Source organism: Trifolium pratense, linkage group LG3 (genome assembly GCF_020283565.1).
Source record: "Trifolium pratense cultivar HEN17-A07 linkage group LG3, ARS_RC_1.1, whole genome shotgun sequence".
Lineage (NCBI taxonomy): Eukaryota > Viridiplantae > Streptophyta > Magnoliopsida > Fabales > Fabaceae > Trifolium > Trifolium pratense.
The window spans coordinates 18,513,966-18,532,128 of NC_060061.1; the positions used below are offsets into that span (position 1 = coordinate 18,513,966).

General features: G+C 32.2%; 1 protein-coding gene across 3 annotated transcripts; it reads right to left on the bottom strand.

Annotated features, from left to right (window-relative positions):
- Positions 1 to 12,988: 12,988 nt before the first annotated feature.
- Positions 12,989 to 17,662, bottom strand: LOC123918507 (uncharacterized protein Mb2253c-like). 3 transcript variants are annotated; one of them, XR_006812818.1, is made up of 8 exons: positions 16,639 to 17,662; positions 15,663 to 15,701; positions 15,012 to 15,050; positions 14,281 to 14,373; positions 14,052 to 14,195; positions 13,751 to 13,937; positions 13,589 to 13,640; positions 12,989 to 13,319 (listed from the first exon to the last, which is right to left on the bottom strand). XR_006812818.1 is itself a non-coding variant. In XM_045970577.1 (8 exons), exons 2-8 carry the CDS (start codon positions 15,699 to 15,701, stop codon positions 13,291 to 13,293), a joined length of 504 nt encoding a protein of 167 aa, XP_045826533.1. In that variant the 5' UTR covers positions 16,639 to 17,662; the 3' UTR covers positions 12,996 to 13,290. The 3 variants fall into 3 exon arrangements, 2 of the variants coding, with proteins under 2 accessions (XP_045826534.1, XP_045826533.1); XM_045970577.1 differs by having other exon boundaries at positions 12,996 to 13,319; positions 13,830 to 13,937; XM_045970578.1 differs by lacking the exon at positions 15,012 to 15,050 and having other exon boundaries at positions 12,995 to 13,319; positions 13,830 to 13,937.
- Positions 17,663 to 18,163: the final 501 nt, after the last annotated feature.

Genomic DNA, 18,163 nt, shown 5'->3' on the forward strand with positions numbered 1-18,163 from the left:
AACGGAACACACCAAGAAATCCTTTATCAAAGCCAATGGAGGTTAGCTTTTGGAAGCAAAAATAAATTGCTCATAACTTTCTTCAGATCCCTTTTCAACAAACTCATACATGAGTGCCTTTATGAGTGGACTTAAGATCACCCCCAAGTATCTTTGTCATCTCTAACAAAACTCTCCTCGAGCATCACCACACCAGGGCTTACATCATAGAACAGAGTAGTGCATCCTCAACAAACAAAACCACCAGGAGTTTTCCATCAGATATATATGCAGCGGAATTCAAACCACAAAACTCCTCAACAAACCTCAGGCACACTACAATAACACATGTTTGAAAATAAATCAAACCATACAGCAACTCATCACAAGATCTACACGCTTGACCAACAAAAGATAGGTCTAATACACACCCTATCATGAATAGTCCATCCTCCACTTCTAGGGACCATTCAATCAATGTGAACTTCTCCAAGTTCAAACAAATTTTCAGTATTCCTTACTTGCCCATAACCAGAAAGTATCTTCCCTAAGATCTCATCCAGAAAACAGAACAAGATGCCTGCTCTGATACCAATTGAAATTCTGGTATAGCAGAACCAGATGTTGTATAGAATGTCGAGACATCTGGTCTGACATGAATAACACGGCAAGACATATAACATTAAAACGGATACTGAGAAATAATGTTTTATCAGATGTTCCAACATTCAATTTAAAGAGAATGTCATACTTAATGTTGTAACATCTTACTAAACATAATAAAATCAACAAGTAAATAAACTGCACAGGAAATTGTTAACCCAGTTCAGCCAACCTGCCTACTCTGGGGGATACCAATCCAGGAAGGAAATCCACTAATAGATCTAGTCACTAAGACCTCCAGCAAACCCTTTGAATTTACGTCTTACACTAAGACCTCCAGCAAACCCTCGGTTTACGTCTTACACTAAGACCTCCAGCAAATCCTAGGTTTACGCCTTATGACCTCGACACTACTCATACAACTTCTGCCTAGGAACTCCTAGACATGAGATCCCATCTCACTTCCACACAGCCAACACAACCTGTGTTGTTCATATAATGTTGAATAAAATGTGGCGACAATCACCGTGACATATTTTACTCTTGCTTAAAAACTTTGAGTAAATCACACACAGTTAACTCCGTACTTCAAAGCTTAGGAGTAACCTTAAAACATTACAACTCAATAAAACACAGTCCTACTCAAGTATCAAATCAATACGTGAGAGGCTCACAAACACTATCTCCTTGCTTAAAAGCTTCGGAGATATTACAATACTCTACTAATTACCTAAAGGTTTCTGAGTGAGGACATAGTGACCATCTCACAACCCGAGTGGTTCACTTACACCAACTCTCCTAGAGAGTGGCTTAAAGACACGAAACCCTAAAGACTACATCTTTGATGAACAATGGTTTCAGTTGATAAAATCATGGTCTTGAGTCTTCTTTATATAGACAGAGCTAGCACGCTCCTGATCTTCCAAGATAAGCTTCAGAACACAGCTGGTCTTTGAGTCACGTCCAGCTAAGCAAATCAGACCTTAATAAAAACTTTCCTAAAATAGTTGATCCTCTTTAGGAAATAAACAATGTGTTGAATCATTCCATTAAGTCTTGATAAGAACATATCTTCACTGATAACATCTTGATCAGATCAAATCTTGATATACACGTTTGTAGAGTGGATTTCCATATATAGCAGATACGTGTAATAAATGCGCGAGATTTGGGCAATCTGACTGTCGTACCCAAACATGTTACAACATTTGGTCCAACATCTTTTGTACCCAACATGTTGAAACATTTGGTCCAACATCTTGCTTGTATATTTGTTTTAGCAAAATGAGGCCAACACACAAATATCCAACAATATGTCTCTAAAATGCAAATATTCCCTCACTAAGCATGTTAGAGACAAATTTGATTCTGTCGTTAATTTCCTCGTCTCTAAACTATTCTGTCTCTGATTGAAGACAAAATTTATCCGTCACTAACAAATAAAAATCTGTCTCTAAATATTGAATTCATAACACAATAAATCCGTCTCTATTGGAGACAAAATCATCCGTCTCTAAATTTAAATAATTCGGTCTCTAAAATCCTGTCTCTAAGCATAGAATTTCGTCTCAATAGAGACAACACATTTTCCGTCTCTAATAAGTTAATTTTAGTAATTAAATGCTTATACAATTTTTCAAATATTAATTTTTATGCAATTCATATAATTCTAGAATGTGAGAAAATTAAATTTCGATTGACACCAAATTTGAAACATTAACATTAAAATGTATGTCATTCTTACAAAGTATCAAGTATGCCACTACGACACTATATAAGCAAATTTTCGTTTACCCCCCTATGTAGATTTTTTTTCTGTTTACCCCCCTGCAAAAAATTGATTCCCTCATTTTGCCCCCTGTGTGGACAGCAGGACAAGTGACTGTGCAATTTTGCTGACGTGGCTTGTACACATGGAAAAAAACATTTATATTTATTTTAAAATTCCACGTCAGATAATATTTTTTTCAAAAAAAAAAATTAAAATTTTTTTCCTACAAAATTTTAAAGAAAAGTTCTTATTTATTTTTTTCCAAAATAAAAAAATCCTACAAAAAAATTAATTTTTTTTCCTACAAAATTAAAAAAAACAAATTTTTTTATTTATTTTTTTTTCCAAAATAAAATAAATCCTACAAATAAATTTTTTTTACTGCAAAATTTTTAAAAAATTTCCTACAAATAATTTTTTTTCCTAAAATAAAAAAACTAATTTTCTTATTTTGCTCCCAAAATAAAAATTTTAAAGATTTATTTCCAAACCTTTTTGAATTAAAAAAACAACAGAATCTTCGCCGGAATCGTTTTCTTCCACCGTCATGATCGTATTCTTCGTCGTCTTCTACTTCGTTATTGTCTTCTGCTTCTTTCTATTTTTCTAGTTCTAGGGCAAATGGTTTTGGTACAAGAGGAAAACACAATAAAATTTCTTTTTCTATTTTTTTTTAATTCAAAGAGATTAACAAAAAAATAAAGTTTTGTTTTTAAAAAATAAAGATTATGTTTTTTTTAATTCAAGAAAATTTAAAAATAAATCTTTAAAATTTTTATTTTGAAATAAACTTTATTTCGGAGTAAATCTTTATTTTCGGAGTAAAATAAGAAAATTTATTTTTTTAATTTGGGAGGACATTTTTTAGTTGTTGTAAATATTTTTAAATTTGTTTGTAGGACAAAAGAATTTTTTTTTTTTTTGTAGGAAATTTTTAAATTTTTTTGTAGGAAACAAATTTTGGGAAAAAAAAAAAAAGAAAATTCGTTTTTTTTTTTTTTATAAAAAAAAAAATTTCTGACGTGGAATATAAAAAATAAATAAAAATGATTTTTTCCACGTGTACAAGCCACGTCAGCAGATTTGCACAGTCACATGTCCTGTTGTACACCCAGGGGGTAAAATGAGAGAATCTATTTTTTGCGGGGGGGGGTAAACAGGAAAAAAATCTGCATAGGGGGGGTAAACGAAAATTTGCTTATTTTGCAGGGGGGTAAATGATCATTTACCCTAATATCAAACTTAAAATTGTCAAACACAAAAATACATATGATTAATTTAACAAAAATATATAACAAAAAGTAACTAAAATCTGTCTCAAACTATTATTTTCTATTAATAATTATAAAAATAATCAACTAGAGACAGATTTAGAGACAAGGTGATTTAGAGACGGGATATTCGGTCTATAACATCTGTCACTAATACACATATTTTAATTTTCGTCTCTGATTGTTTTTTTCTGTCTCTAATTTCGTCTCTAATAGAGAAGAAATAAATTTCATCTCTAAATTCCGTTGGTATTTAAACTTTTTCTAGTAGTGTCCTAACATTTTTTTTTTTAAAACTTAGTATCCGGACGGTGACGAGGGATGGTCGGAAAGGACTATTAGCGGTTGAAGCAAAGTTGTTTACTTTGAAAGAGAAGAAGAGCAAAAGTTGCTAACTGAACAGATAAGAAAGAAAATTGAAAGGAAAAAAAAAAAAAAACAATACACACGGAAGCAAAGTGAGTGAGTGCCAAAAAGAAAATAATTTCCTTCTACCACTACAATTATAGTACTAATGAAATCTTAGTTTACAAAACAACAATCTTCAGAGAAAATTCTACTACATATACTGCATAGTTAATATTGATAATGAGAGAAGTGATATACTCTATTGAATAACCACTCTAAACATTTACTTTCTAATTAGTTGAAATTAATGAAAGTCTCTCACTTAAAAATAGATTCTATACGATGAAATTAAATGAGAGTTTTATCCAATATTAAACTTTTATTACTCACAGGAAAGACCAACACAACAAAACTAACTAATATTGACTATTATAGTGTTATACAGCTGGTAAATAACAAATGGGTTCTGCTAATATGTGCCCTAAGGGCACATTTTAAGGTGTCCTTGGGGCACATGTTAGTATGTTAATAAGAATAGTTTAATGGTTCATGTCATATTAAAAAAATTAAGTTAAGTGAAGATGACGTGTCGAAAAATATGATTGTGATTGATTGACAATGTAATTACATTTATTTTATTGTTAGTGTTATATTTATTTTTCTCATATTAATATCAATCGGTACAACAAGGAATATTAATGGAACTTCAGAATTCAAACCTTGAATTTTAATTTTGTACCCTATGAAAAATGGTTTCTTAGTCATGTGAGATAGGATGAATGTAACCACTCTATGATATAAGATTAGCTCAAGAATAAGGTACCGAATTGTTTTAGTATTCAAAAATATAAGAAAATTAATATTTGATAAAAAAAAAGCTTTTGATTCTACTAAAATTGATGTTGTTTCAACAAAGATTAAATCGATTAACTTTATTAATGATGAAGAGGCTACTGACTTGACTTGTCTGCCACGACCGTGGCAGGTCTCATCCAATGATATTTTATTGACTTTTCATATGCTCGGCTTTCAGTGACGGTTACTTGATCTTTTGACTTCGACTAAACTTGATTTGCATTGACCTTTCACTAATATATAAATAAATCAAGTCATGTAACCAAAAAAAAAAAAAAATAAATCAAGTCTTGATTTTTAAGGCCCATTCATTGGTTCTGCTATTGTTGCAGGAAATTTACTTTTGTCATCATATCGGTTAGCTCGCCTTACATTTTTCCTATTTTATCTTTACACTATTTAAATAGCGGACGTTATAAAAATGAGAAATTTTGAGGAAACAAAACACCCAACCAAGATTTTTACCACGTCTATTTAGAATTTTTTTTTATTTCTATTTTTTATTTTTTTAACCATTGGTCCGAGAGCAATGTTTAGCGTGCTTTTTTTTAAATAAGTCTCATATTTGACGCTACACCTTAGGAGTCCTTCCATCACTCCCCATTACTTTGCTAAGCTGCCCAAGAATTTACTAAGGCCATATATTCATTCACCGTTTTTGTCTCTTATGATACCACCACACCCCGCACAAATGCCACCATTTACTTGCACCATCCGTATTAAGGGCCACCCAACCATGCATCGGTGCCTTCCACGAAATAGTAACCTCATTCCTCTCTCTAATTAAGCCATTATCATTCACTCTCATTGTTGCTTCCTTGTCTTTGATCAACTCGATACTTGACATCAGGGGCGGATGCAAGGTTATAGAAGGAAGTATCATGCTTATAACTTTTTGAACAAACCGCATTAGGCATGTAATCACACATCCAAACTAACAACATCATAATTTTAACCGTTCTCAGGTTGGATTTGCTCTGGTGTCAATTTGGATGGGCTAATTTATCTTCTTCAAAAAAAAATATTCTCCTTAACCGTTCAATTTTTTGTCAAGTATATTTTCTAATCTCTATTCCAAGTTTTTCCATCATCAACACCTCTTATTTGATGTCATTATTTGATGTCTCACTCCTCTGGTGCAAGAGAAAAAATCTTCTTATTTACCATTAATAGAAATGAAAATTTTTGCTATTTTAATATGACATCAATCCATTTGCAAAATGTAGGACAAAAGCCAAAAACTTTAAGAACTTTTTAATAAGAAGTTCCAATCTAAAAGTATCAAAAGCTTTTGTTATGTCTACCTTTAAAGCTAAATTACCACCAAAAGATTTGAGATGAAGAAGGTTGATTCCTTCCGAAGTAAGACATATGCAGTCCTTGATCTGTCTTCCTTTGATAAATTCTCTCTGCTCAGTGGAAATAAATGAAGGCATTATCTGAGCTATCGGCCAAAATTTTGTGCACTACAAGAAAACAAGTTATTCTTGACCAAACTTATTGAGGGCTAAAAGCCCTCAGTAATGTATTTTTACGTTATTGAAGGCTAAAATCCGTCAGTAATGCATTTATCCCTCCTTGAAGAACGAAAAAAGTCAGACTGGACATTATTGGCGGCTAGGGGCCGCCAGTAATGCAAGAAAACGTGTTAGATATTTGTGGCGGCTACAGGCCGTCAGTAATGAACTGACTGTTGTGCATTTGTGGCGAGGTAGGGCCGCCAGTAATGCAAAAGCCTGCAAATAATTAACGACGGCTGCAGGCCGTCAGTAATGCTAAGCCTGCAAATAATTAACGACGGCTGCAGGCCGTCAGTAATGCTTGTTCGAATTTTGAATCAACAAGCAACGGTCACTTTAATTCACTTCTCCTATTTATAATTCTTCAACAAATCCATTCTACACTTCACTTCATTTTTACATTTCCATTCTCTCTCTAAATTTTCTCTAACTTCTCTCTTAAATTTCATACTTTTAACTCTCATATTTTCATCCAAAAAGTGGTAAGTGTTTGTGTTTTATTTTTACAAAGTTAAAATTTTTGCTTTGTTATTTAAATGTATATGTTCTAATATTTGTTGTTTACCATTTTTATTAGCAAGTCTTATTCTCGTGGTCGTGGGTTAGGAGCGGAGTTTGTGGGTTAGGAGCGCGCCAAGTAAGAATCTACTCGGCACCCAAGTAAGTAACGTAATTTTAATTTATAATACTTAGTGATAGTTTTTTTTTTTTACCGTATACTTAGTAATAGTTATTAATTAATACTTTGTAATTTGTTACTAATATTTTCTTATCACTAAGTATAAAAATTATTGTTTTTGTAAAAAAAAATTAAAAATATATATTTAATTTTGTTTATTTCGAAAACAGTAATATTTTTTTTAAAATAAGTATTTTTTTTTTCAAAAAAACAGTATATTTATATTCTTATTTTTAAAAACGAAATATTTAAAAAATTATTTTTAATAAAGAAAAATTTTAACAGTTTGTGTATTTTTAAAAAAGTAATGTCATTTTCATATCTCCATCCAAAAAGTGGTAAGTGTTTTTAAAGTTAAAATTTTTGCTTTGTTATTTAAATGTATATGTTCTAATATTTGTTGTTTACCATTTTTATTAGTAAATTCTCGTGGTCATCGGAGGTCGTGAGTTAGGAGCGGAGTTCGTGGGTTAGGAGCGCGCCAAGTAAGAATCTACTCGGCACCCAAGTAAGTAACGTAATTTTAATTTATAATAGTTAGTGAAAGTTTTTTTTACCGTATACTTAGTAATAGTTATTAATTAATACTTTGTAATTTGTTACTAATATTTTTTTATCACTATGTATAAAAATTATTGTTTTTGTAAAAAAAATTTAAAAAATATATTTAATTTTGTTTATTTCGAAAACAGAATTTTTTTTTTTAAATAAGTACTTTTTTTTTCAAAAAAACAGTATATTTATATTCTTTTTTTAAAAAACGAAATTTTTTAAAAATTCTTTTTAAAAAAGAAAATTTTTAACAGTTTGTGTATTTTTAAAAAAGTAATGTAATTTTCATATCTCCATCTAAAAAGTGGTAAGTGTTTGTGTTTTACTTTTAAAGTTAAAATTTTTACTTTGTTATTTAAATGTATATGTTCTAATATTTTGTTGTTTACAATTTTTATTAGCAAATTCTCGTGGTCATCGGAGGTCGTGGGTTAGGAGCGAAGTTTGTGGTTAGGAGCGCGCCAAGTAAGACTCTACCCGGCACCCAAGTAAGTAATATATGTAATTTTAATTTATAATATTTAGTGATAGTTTTTTTTTTACCGTACACTTAGAAATAGTTACTAGCATTTTATTATTACTATGTATTTAGAAAAAGAAAAAAAATTATATTTTAAAAAATTATAATATATATGTTAAAAAGTCGGTAGTTTTGTCAACTAAAAAACTTAGTATTTTTTAGATTTAATAAACCATAAACTTTAAAAATAAAATGTTAAAAGTTTATATGTTATTGTTGAGTAGACATATATATATGTCCAAAATACTTTTGAAAAATAAAGTAATAAATTTAATACATTGATCTAATTATATATTAATTAAACTACGCAGATATGGATTTTACCAATCGTAATTGGATGTACGATAGACATAATCCTGGAAAGAGGGGCCGGGTTAAAGAGGAATTTAAAATAGGGGTCAAATGTTTATCAATACAGTAAAATATAATGACATTGTGATACGTGAAGGGGGAATTAGATGTCCGTGTGTACTTTGTCGATGTACAAGAATACGGAGCGAAGATGAAATTAGGTCTCATTTATATAAAAAGGGATTCCAACCTAATTATTGGGTTTGGTCAAGTCATGGCGAGGGATGTTCCACGACTGTTCCCGTGAATCAAAATCATGCTTCAAGCAGTGTTTTTCAGCCCGTTGTTGTTCCCGAATATTATCATCAGCATTATGATCCGTTTAATGAGATGGACAATATGATAACTAATGCCCTTGGGTTTAATACGCCGATTTATGTGCCAAATGATGTCGACGACCCTGCTGATGATGAATATGACGCTGATGTTAACGTCGAGAGACCAAATGAGGAAGCCCAGCGATTTTTTGATCTTTTGAAAGAGACAAATACACCGTTGTGTGAAGGCTCTCGAGACTCAAAGTTAACGGTGTGTATTAGACTTTTGGGTATCAAGTCTGAATGTCTTGTTTCAGAATACACCATGGACTTGATAACGAAACTGATGTTGGATATAACAATAGACCGTCCTCTTGATTTGCCAAAAAATTATTACGAAGCAAGACAATTGGTTGCAAAGTTAGGACTCGGAGCGAAGAGAATTGACTGTTGTGTTAACGGGTGTATGTTGTACTATAGCAACGAATTTGGTGTAGATGACGGTGCATTACTTGAATGTAAATTTTGTCAAGAACCAAGATATCGTGTAACAAGAAATTCACGGTCAGTCAGAAGGAAGCCAATCCCAAGAAAGGCGATGTTCTATTTACCCATAATACCAAGGTTGCAAAGGTTGTATGCATCGATGCAAACTGCCAGTAAAATGACATGGCATCGTGAAAACTATGAAAGGAGAAAAATGTCAGGTGAGTTGCGACATCCTTCTGATGGATTGGCTTGGAAGCATTTTGATCAAGTTTATCCCGAATTTGCTTCGGAGCCACGGAATGTCTGACTTGGGTTATGCTCAGATGGATTTACACCATATACTCAAGTATCAGCCACTCCATATTCATGTTGGCCTGTTCTGATTACCCCGTACAATCTTCCTCCTGATATGTGCATGTCAAAACCTTACATGTTTTTAGCCGCTGTAATACCAGGCCCATCTAGTCCAACTGTTGGTATTGATATCTATTTACAACCTTTGATTGATGATTTGAAGAGATTGTGGAACGGTGTTGCGACGTATGATATCAACCAAAAACGAAATTTCAATATGAGAGGAGCTTTGATGTGGACCATTAATGATTTTCCTGCATATGGGATGTTGTCTGGATGGGGGACACATGGTAAACTAGGATGTCCTATTTGCATGATGGACACCAAAGCGTTTTGGTTACACAACGGTGGGAAGGCTACTTGGTTTGACTGTCATCGTCGGTTCTTGCCTACTGATCATCCGTTTAGAAGAAATAAAAATGTTTTTGTTCATGGTGACACCGAGACTCGTGATCCACCAGATTATTTGACATCCCGACAAGTCTGGAACAAAGTGAAAGATATTCCAAAGGTTGAGGTTGTAGGTTCCGGTGACATGATGCACAAGTATGCAGATTCCGGTGAATGGACGGGGGCAAGGGCGCAAGAAGTTTCGGTAAGTATTTATATATATTATTTATTATTTATTTCTTATAACATTATTTTTTAAACATTATAATTATATTTAAACATTATAATTAATTAATTATAATTATTTTTTAATTTATTGTAGAGATTGACACAAATTTGGGCTGAAGAATATAATGCAAGCCAACTACGACTACCACCTCATAGGCGAGATAATGAGGAGGTTCGTCGAAACAAGATGTCGTTGGCTTTTGTTAAGAATGCTGGTGGTGCGACTCGAGGTCGCAAATTCGCTGCTGGGTGTACATCTTCTTTATATGCAAGTGACCCAACTGGTTTGAGAGATGTCACTTACACATCTTCATCTTCATCTAGTACAGGACGCTCTCGTCCAGCTCAAAGACAGGAAACCTATGATGAGTATGAAGCGCGAATGAGGGCCACGTATCGAGAAGAACTCCGCGATGAGTACGAAGCAACATTTAATGAGCGGGTGGACCAACGGGTCCAACATCTATTGCAGGAATTCTTTGCGCAGCAGAGGGCGCCGGCGCCGGCGGGGGTTGGATCATCATCTCAGGGATCGGCACGACAAAATCAAAATGCCGGTGAACAAGAATATCGACCGGATTTGAATAGCATGGTCAATTTGAATCAGCTGCCGGAGTACCGAGAGGGTGATCCACTACTGAGTATGAGCATAGAGGATATGAGTCAAATGCTTAATAATGAACCAATTCATTTACAATTTGTTGATCCTGTTGGGCAAACAAGTGGAAGCAGTAGTGGCGGAAGCGGTAGAAATAATCAACAAACTGCTTTCACCGAATACCATCGACAGAGATCATCAAATCCATATCAACAAGACTTCATAATCCCACATGACAACCCCAATCAACCCCAAGACAACTTCTTCCCGAATCAAGCCAGCTTTGATCCCAATCAAGCCCCAATTAACTTCGTTCATAGGCCTGTGGCACGACCTCCGCGAACGTCACTCCCCGGAGTCATGATAAATGAGGGAGGTAGAGGCCGAGGCCGAGGAAGGTCGCGTCAGCCAACATACAGTGGCAAGGGGAAGCGACCACTATATCAGCCGCCTGACCAACCTTGATGTGTAATTTTAATTATCTGTTGTTGATTTAATTATTTGTATAACATAACGACAATTTATATTATGTTTAATTGTTTTCTTTTTATAATGACAATATTATTATTATGTTTAATTATGCTTATGTTAAGTATTTTTATTATGCTTTTAATTAAATTTTAATATTTTTTTGTAAAAATAAAATTATATTTAATATTTTTTAATTATTTATTATGCAGTATATTTTTTTAAAAAAATTAAATTATTAAAACTAGAATTTTTAAAAAAAAATTAATAATTTAATTATTTAAAAATCAATATTAATATTGATTTTTAAATAATTAAATTATTAATTTTTTTTTTAATCCGTCTAACATTACTGACGGCTGCAGGCCGTCACAAATTTCAAGCTGGCAAGCACTACTGACGGCTGCAGGCCGTCGTAAATGACAAGCTCTTTTGATATGACCGTTTGGCATTATTGACGGCTCCAGGCCGTCAGTAACGTTATTGACGGTCCTGGGCCGTCAGTAAACATTACTGGCGAGCTATTTGCAGAGGGCTCAAGGCCGTCAGTAATGCATGCATTTTAGACGAAATTTGTGCATTACTGAGGGTTTTTGGCCGCCAGTAAATGCTTGTTTTCTTGTAGTGGTGGATGAGGTTCTTATTGATAAAACTATTCCAAAATTTTGGCCGATAGATTAGCCAAAATTACTAGAGCCAAATAAGTTGGTAAAGTGATCTACCAAAATATTAGCAATATCCGTTATCATGTCTAATGCAGAAATGAGTTTTGATTTATTCTTGATTATTGCAATTTTGTGAAAATACGTAGTATTTATGTCACCTTCAATGTGCCATTTAGTTCTTGATTTCTCCTGCCAAAAAAGTTCTTCAGGATGCAAGGCCTGGTCTAACTACGCTTGAGCTTGCTTCTCTTGCTCCCTTAGATTATCAGAGTGGCATACTGTTTTGATTTGAGATTGCACAGATTCAAGCTTTACCATACAGACTTTGACATGATCAAAGACATTTCCAAAAACATCTTTATTCCAAATCCTAAGCTTCTCTTTCAAACTTTTCAACTTTTGACTCAGAATAAACATCGGACAACCAATGATTTGAGAACTCCACACATTTTTAACAAAATTGATGTAGTCAGAGTGAGAATACCACATTTTAAAAAACCTGAATTGAGATGCAAACTTAACCTCCGATTGATTAAAATCTAACAGTAAAGGAAAGTGATCTGAACGAGTTTTAACGAGCGTGGAGCAAGAAAGAAAAGTACAAGAATCCATCCAAAGCTGATTCTCAATTGCTCTATCCAAATTATAAATCGAAATTATCACTCTATCATAATTTCGCACTACACAATGTAACATTAATCTTTATTTCTACTCCCTCCATCTCAAAATGAATGTCACAATTTTTCTTTGTGCACTATTCACATAACCTACTTTGACTATATTTTTCTTCTAATACATATAAAGATAAATATTAACATATAAGATGTTGGATTTGTCTTAATGAATACTTTCTAAATATTAGATTTTTATAATTTTTAATAATATATAATTAAAGATATCAACAGTCAAAATTGTGCATCGACAAATGTGCAGTGGTCAACAATGACATTTATTTTGCGACAAAGGGAGTACTTACGGAAATATCACTCTATCGTAAAAAAAAAACCGCGGCAATGCCACGACCCGTGTGTTATACTAGTATGTATCAAAGGAAAACTTCTTTTTAGGTGTTATGGCACCAAATACTCAGTCAATGTTGGTCATCATATAACAAGAGTTTTACAGATGAACATAGAAAATATAGAAATTCAGAATTGAAATAAAATCCAAACATGGAACATCACAACAACATTTTTAAGTCCTGAAGCTTCTAATGGTGCACATCCAGACATAGAGGCATGTTCAAATTTACAATATTGCAAACAATATTTGACATTTGACATGTAGGGCAACATGTAAAACACCCATTATGCTAAATTCATAGACAGAAATGTAACATAGTTGCCAAGAGTTTTTGACAGTGGCATGCTGTCAGATGATCATTAATCGAGATTAGAGACGATCTTCTTCAACCTGTCCATCTGCAAAATGTTTAAAATTCATTAAAATTTAGGATCCCCTATGAAATACAGATATGAAAATAATATTTGATGCAAACTAACAGATTGTTTCACAATATTTCGTTCATTGCATCAATTGAAATAGAAAACCAAATACAAACGAAAGATGATTTTTTGTTTCAAATCAGTTTAGGCAGCAACTCATTGTAATTCTTAACAATTAGAAAATCAAATTGAAAGATCAAACAATTGAAACTTATAGGGAACTTAGAAAAGTCTTGGGGTCTAACCTCGGAGATTGATGGCACGGTTGGCTTGAGCATCAGCTTCAGTGTTATATTCCTTAAACATAAAAAACATACAAACATGTTATTTTGTAGACTTCTTTTGTAGACTTACATGCAAATTAACAATTCATAACAAAAAGGATGAACAAAATGGTTATCAAATACCAAAGTACTAGTAACTGTTTCCAACTCCACAAAGCAATTCCCAATTTTGACATTAGAGACCAAATTACTAAGTAAATACCCTAGGAATGTATTGGATGCGGAATGAGCGCAAGCTATTCTTTAGTTCCAAAGCCTCATCACATAAGTTCCTTAAATGCGCATTGTTGATTTTCCAGGACCCCTGAAACTGTTGTTTACAAAATAAAAATTTGCAATGTTAATTAGTTTAGTTCACACCTAATCATCTAATTGATAAATATGCAGTCGTTAATAATGCATAATCTATATCAGCAGAACCAACCTGGTTGATAACAAGCTGGGAGTCTCCCTGGATAGTGATGTTCATACATCCTTTCCTTATAGCTTGTTTGAGTCCTAAAATCAAAGCGCGATACTCAGCAACATTGTTTGTTTGATAGCCCAGTCCTTCACGGAATCGATAGAGCTATGAAGAAAAGAAATAAAAAGTTAGCTACATTTTATAAATAAATAACATATCAACTAATTGAATTTGTTGCAAAATTTGATACCACGGTCCCATTTTCAGAAAGCAGTACAGCTCCTGCACCAGCTGGTCCAGGATTTCCGCTGGATGCACCGTCAAACTGAAGGGTATAAGAATGCTGCAAATAAGATATAAAGCTTTAGAGTTAACTTAACATATGATTGTCAAAACTTTCAAGAAGGTTTCAATTAGACAGGGCTTATATTCTCATAACTATCCATAAGATTTTTAAAACTGAACAAAACCAATTCTAAAACGGTATGAAAATAATCGTTTATAACTATTCATGTGACTTAGAGAGACAAAAAAACTACTTAAAAAATAAAATCCTATCTACATTGTATACATATACATTGTCAACCTAAAAATGTAACCAAATTCTCTTCTTTTATTTTGAGCCAGGGAAAAATGCAATGTAACCAAATTCTGTTAATCATCATGTGAAAGCAAGATTGAGGACTAGGTAGCCATACAAAGCCAAGGTAAATAACAATAATAATAAGTCCTAGTTCAATTAATAATATCGATATTGTTATGCTGGACGTCTTCAGTTCACTCAGATTCATACTTCACAGTGAGTTTCAGTAGTACTTATTTGTCATTTTGCCCGACAAAAAATAAAATTAACAATAATAATAATAATAATAAAGTGACACTATTAGATATTAGTATTTGTGACATTTTAAGCAAGACTTTTTTTTGTAAATACTGTATTATTCAATATTACAAGTGTGAAACACATACAAACCAACTTACAGTATTAGGCACCACGGTAACAGTTCCAACATAATGCATCTGGACAAGATAGAAAAAGAGAGATAAATCAATCAAACAGAAAATAATGAACACACTCAAATCTCTAATCAGTAGTTTTATGAGAAACTGTCAAATTAGTCCTTAATTCTGTCAAATATTTTCAAATACTATATCACTAATTATGAATATTTCAAAAAAGTTTCAGACTCTATTAAAATATCAATTTGATCCTTATATTTAACTATTTACTATCAATTAAGGGCATGTTTGTTTAAGCTTTAAAAAAATGATTTTTTTTGTAGAGATTTTGAAGAAAATCTAAAGCTATTTTCCGTTTGTTTACTATCACAAAAATCTATTTTTTTAGAAAATGGTTCTCAAAAAAATAAATTTTAAAGAAAGCTATTGAAAATAGCTTTTTATTTTGAAGAAAAAAAATGATTTTTTTACTAAAATGATTTTTAAAAAAATCTGAAACAAACACAAGTAACATAAAAAAAATGATTTTTTTAACAAAAAATATTTTCTTTTGTTGAAAAATCTGAAACAAACCGGGCCTAAGTCAATATCTCATGTTATTCATTCTGAGATTTTTTGTAAATACTGTTTCATTCAATATTACAAGTGCAAAACACACACAAACCAACTTACAGTATTAGGCACCACGTTAACAGTTCCAACATAATGCATCTGGACAAGATAGAAAAAGTCAGATAAATCAATCAAACAGAAAATAATGAACACACTCAAATCTCTAATCAGTAGTTTTATGAGAAACTATCAAATTAATCCTTAATTCTGTCAAATATTTTCAAATATTATGAATATTTCAAAAAAGTTTTAGACTCTATTAAAATATCAATTTGATCCTTATATTTAACTATTTACTATCAATTAAGGGCGCATTTGTTTAAGCTTTAAAAAAATGATTTTTTTTATAAAAAAAATTAGATTTTTTTTAGAGATTTTAAAGAAAATCTAAAGCTATTTTCCTTTTGTTTACTATCACAAAAGTCTATTTTTTTTGAGAAAATGGTTTTAAAAAAAATAGATTTTGAAGAAAGCTATTGAAAATAGCTTTTCATTTTGAAAAAAAATGATGTTTTTACTAAAATGATTTTTTTCTTTTTAAAAAAAACTGGTACAAACACAAGTAACATAAAAAAAAAAGGTAATTTTTTATAAAAAAAATAGATTTTTTTGTTGGAAAATCTGAAACAAACAGACCTAAGTCATGGTCTTTTACAAATTACTATCAATTTAATCTCTACAAAAATTAATGATAAGTTAATATTAAAAAAATAATTTTTTATACTTTTAAATATTGAATGCACAATTTTTAAATATTGAAGCCACAACACTGTTTACCGAAATGAAACTTCTACAAGCAAAATCAAAGTAAGCTAAAAATCTAAAATGAAACTTCTACTAACAAAATCTTAGCCGGAGAAAGATGAAACTTTCGTTTTATACCGAAATCCATTAAAAATTCATTACCATTTATGGTGTGTGTGTTGAAACAAGTGATGATCGCTTAATTTATGCTAAGGAAAAGGATAAAAAGGAACCAAAATGCATTTTCAGAGAAAAATATGAGCAATATGAACAAAAAGAAGAAGAGAAGAACCTGGTTTCCACGGTTCAATGACTTCTCTCTGGTTTTCAAATTTTTTCCTCTGAGGTTTGTGTGTGAAGTTTGTTACATATACTTAGTGTGTACATGGGTTGGGCAAATCCAGTCGACCCGGTCAAACCCACCCAATCCAACCCAAAAAAGTGGGTTGGGTCGGGCAAGTGGGTGGATATGGATTTCAAAAATGAAAAACCCATTAAAAAATCGGGTTTCGGGTATTGAAAAACCCATTAAAACCCATTATGCCGTTGATGCAAACTGAAATCACAGTGAGTGAGAGCTTCACTACTGAAACAGCGAGTGGAACGGGGATTGAAGGCTTCCAACGGCGACTGAAACGGTAAACATGATTCATGACTGCATGAAGAACTGAAACGACGAGTGAAAATAAATATAGTAAATCACCACTCTTATGGTAACCATGGACGAATCTAAATTGCCAACATCCAATCAAATATGAACTACTAACAAATTAAGAGCTGAGAATCAAAGGATTGTAGTTGTAATTGAATCTATGAGTAAAACCCTATAATAACAATTAACAAGTAATCTAAAATGTTATAACAGATAACCTTAAACAATTTACCAAATCCAAGGAAACCCCAAATTAAAAACACATCACCCAATAACCTAAAAAACACAAATTTCACCTTGAAAACACTAATCACAAAAACCCAATACATGAAAACAAGTGTAGATTGAAGGATAATTGTAAATTAGAAAACTTATCGAAACTAAGAGATTGCGATTGAGAAATAGAATTAGAACATGTCGACAGCTTCGAATTGATAAATAGAATCAGTGAATGAGATATTGAAGCTTTGTGAGAGCGATTGAAGCTTCATTACTGCGATTCAGAGATTTCACTTCGTGAATGAAAGACATTCAATGAGTGATTAGGGTTCGAGAAGGGGAGAGGGAACGAAAGGACTTAAACGAAAGGCATTAGGGTTCGAGAATGAGGGGGAAAGGACAATCGCCACAGTCGATAAGCGTTTTCAGCTTCGTGAATGAGTTTTCCCAGATGGGAAATTGTTTTAAAAAAAATTTCAAAATAATCTGATTAAATATTTTTTTAGTGATTTGTAAAAAAAAAAACTCTTAGCGACCGATTTAGCGACCGAATATTATTTGACTTTGGCGTCAAACTTTTGGTCTCTAATTCGGTCTCTAAAAGCGACAGAAAAATTTGGTCGCTAACTATCAGTCTCTAATTCGGTCTCTAAATTTCTTAGCGACCGATTTAGTGACCGATTTGTTTTTTAACTTTGACGCTCGAAATTCGGTCTCTAATTCGGTCTCTATAGCGACCGAATTATTTCGGTCGCTAAATCGGTCTCTAAAAGCAAATTTTCTAGTAGTGTATCGGACCCAACCCAAAAAACTCACTGGTGCTATGTTTCTTGAAATTTTTTTATGAAAATACTAAAAAAATTTCATTTGATTATTAAATATTTTTATATTGAAAATGAGTTATACTATTTTTTACGAAAATAAAAAGATTGAATAATTTTTATAA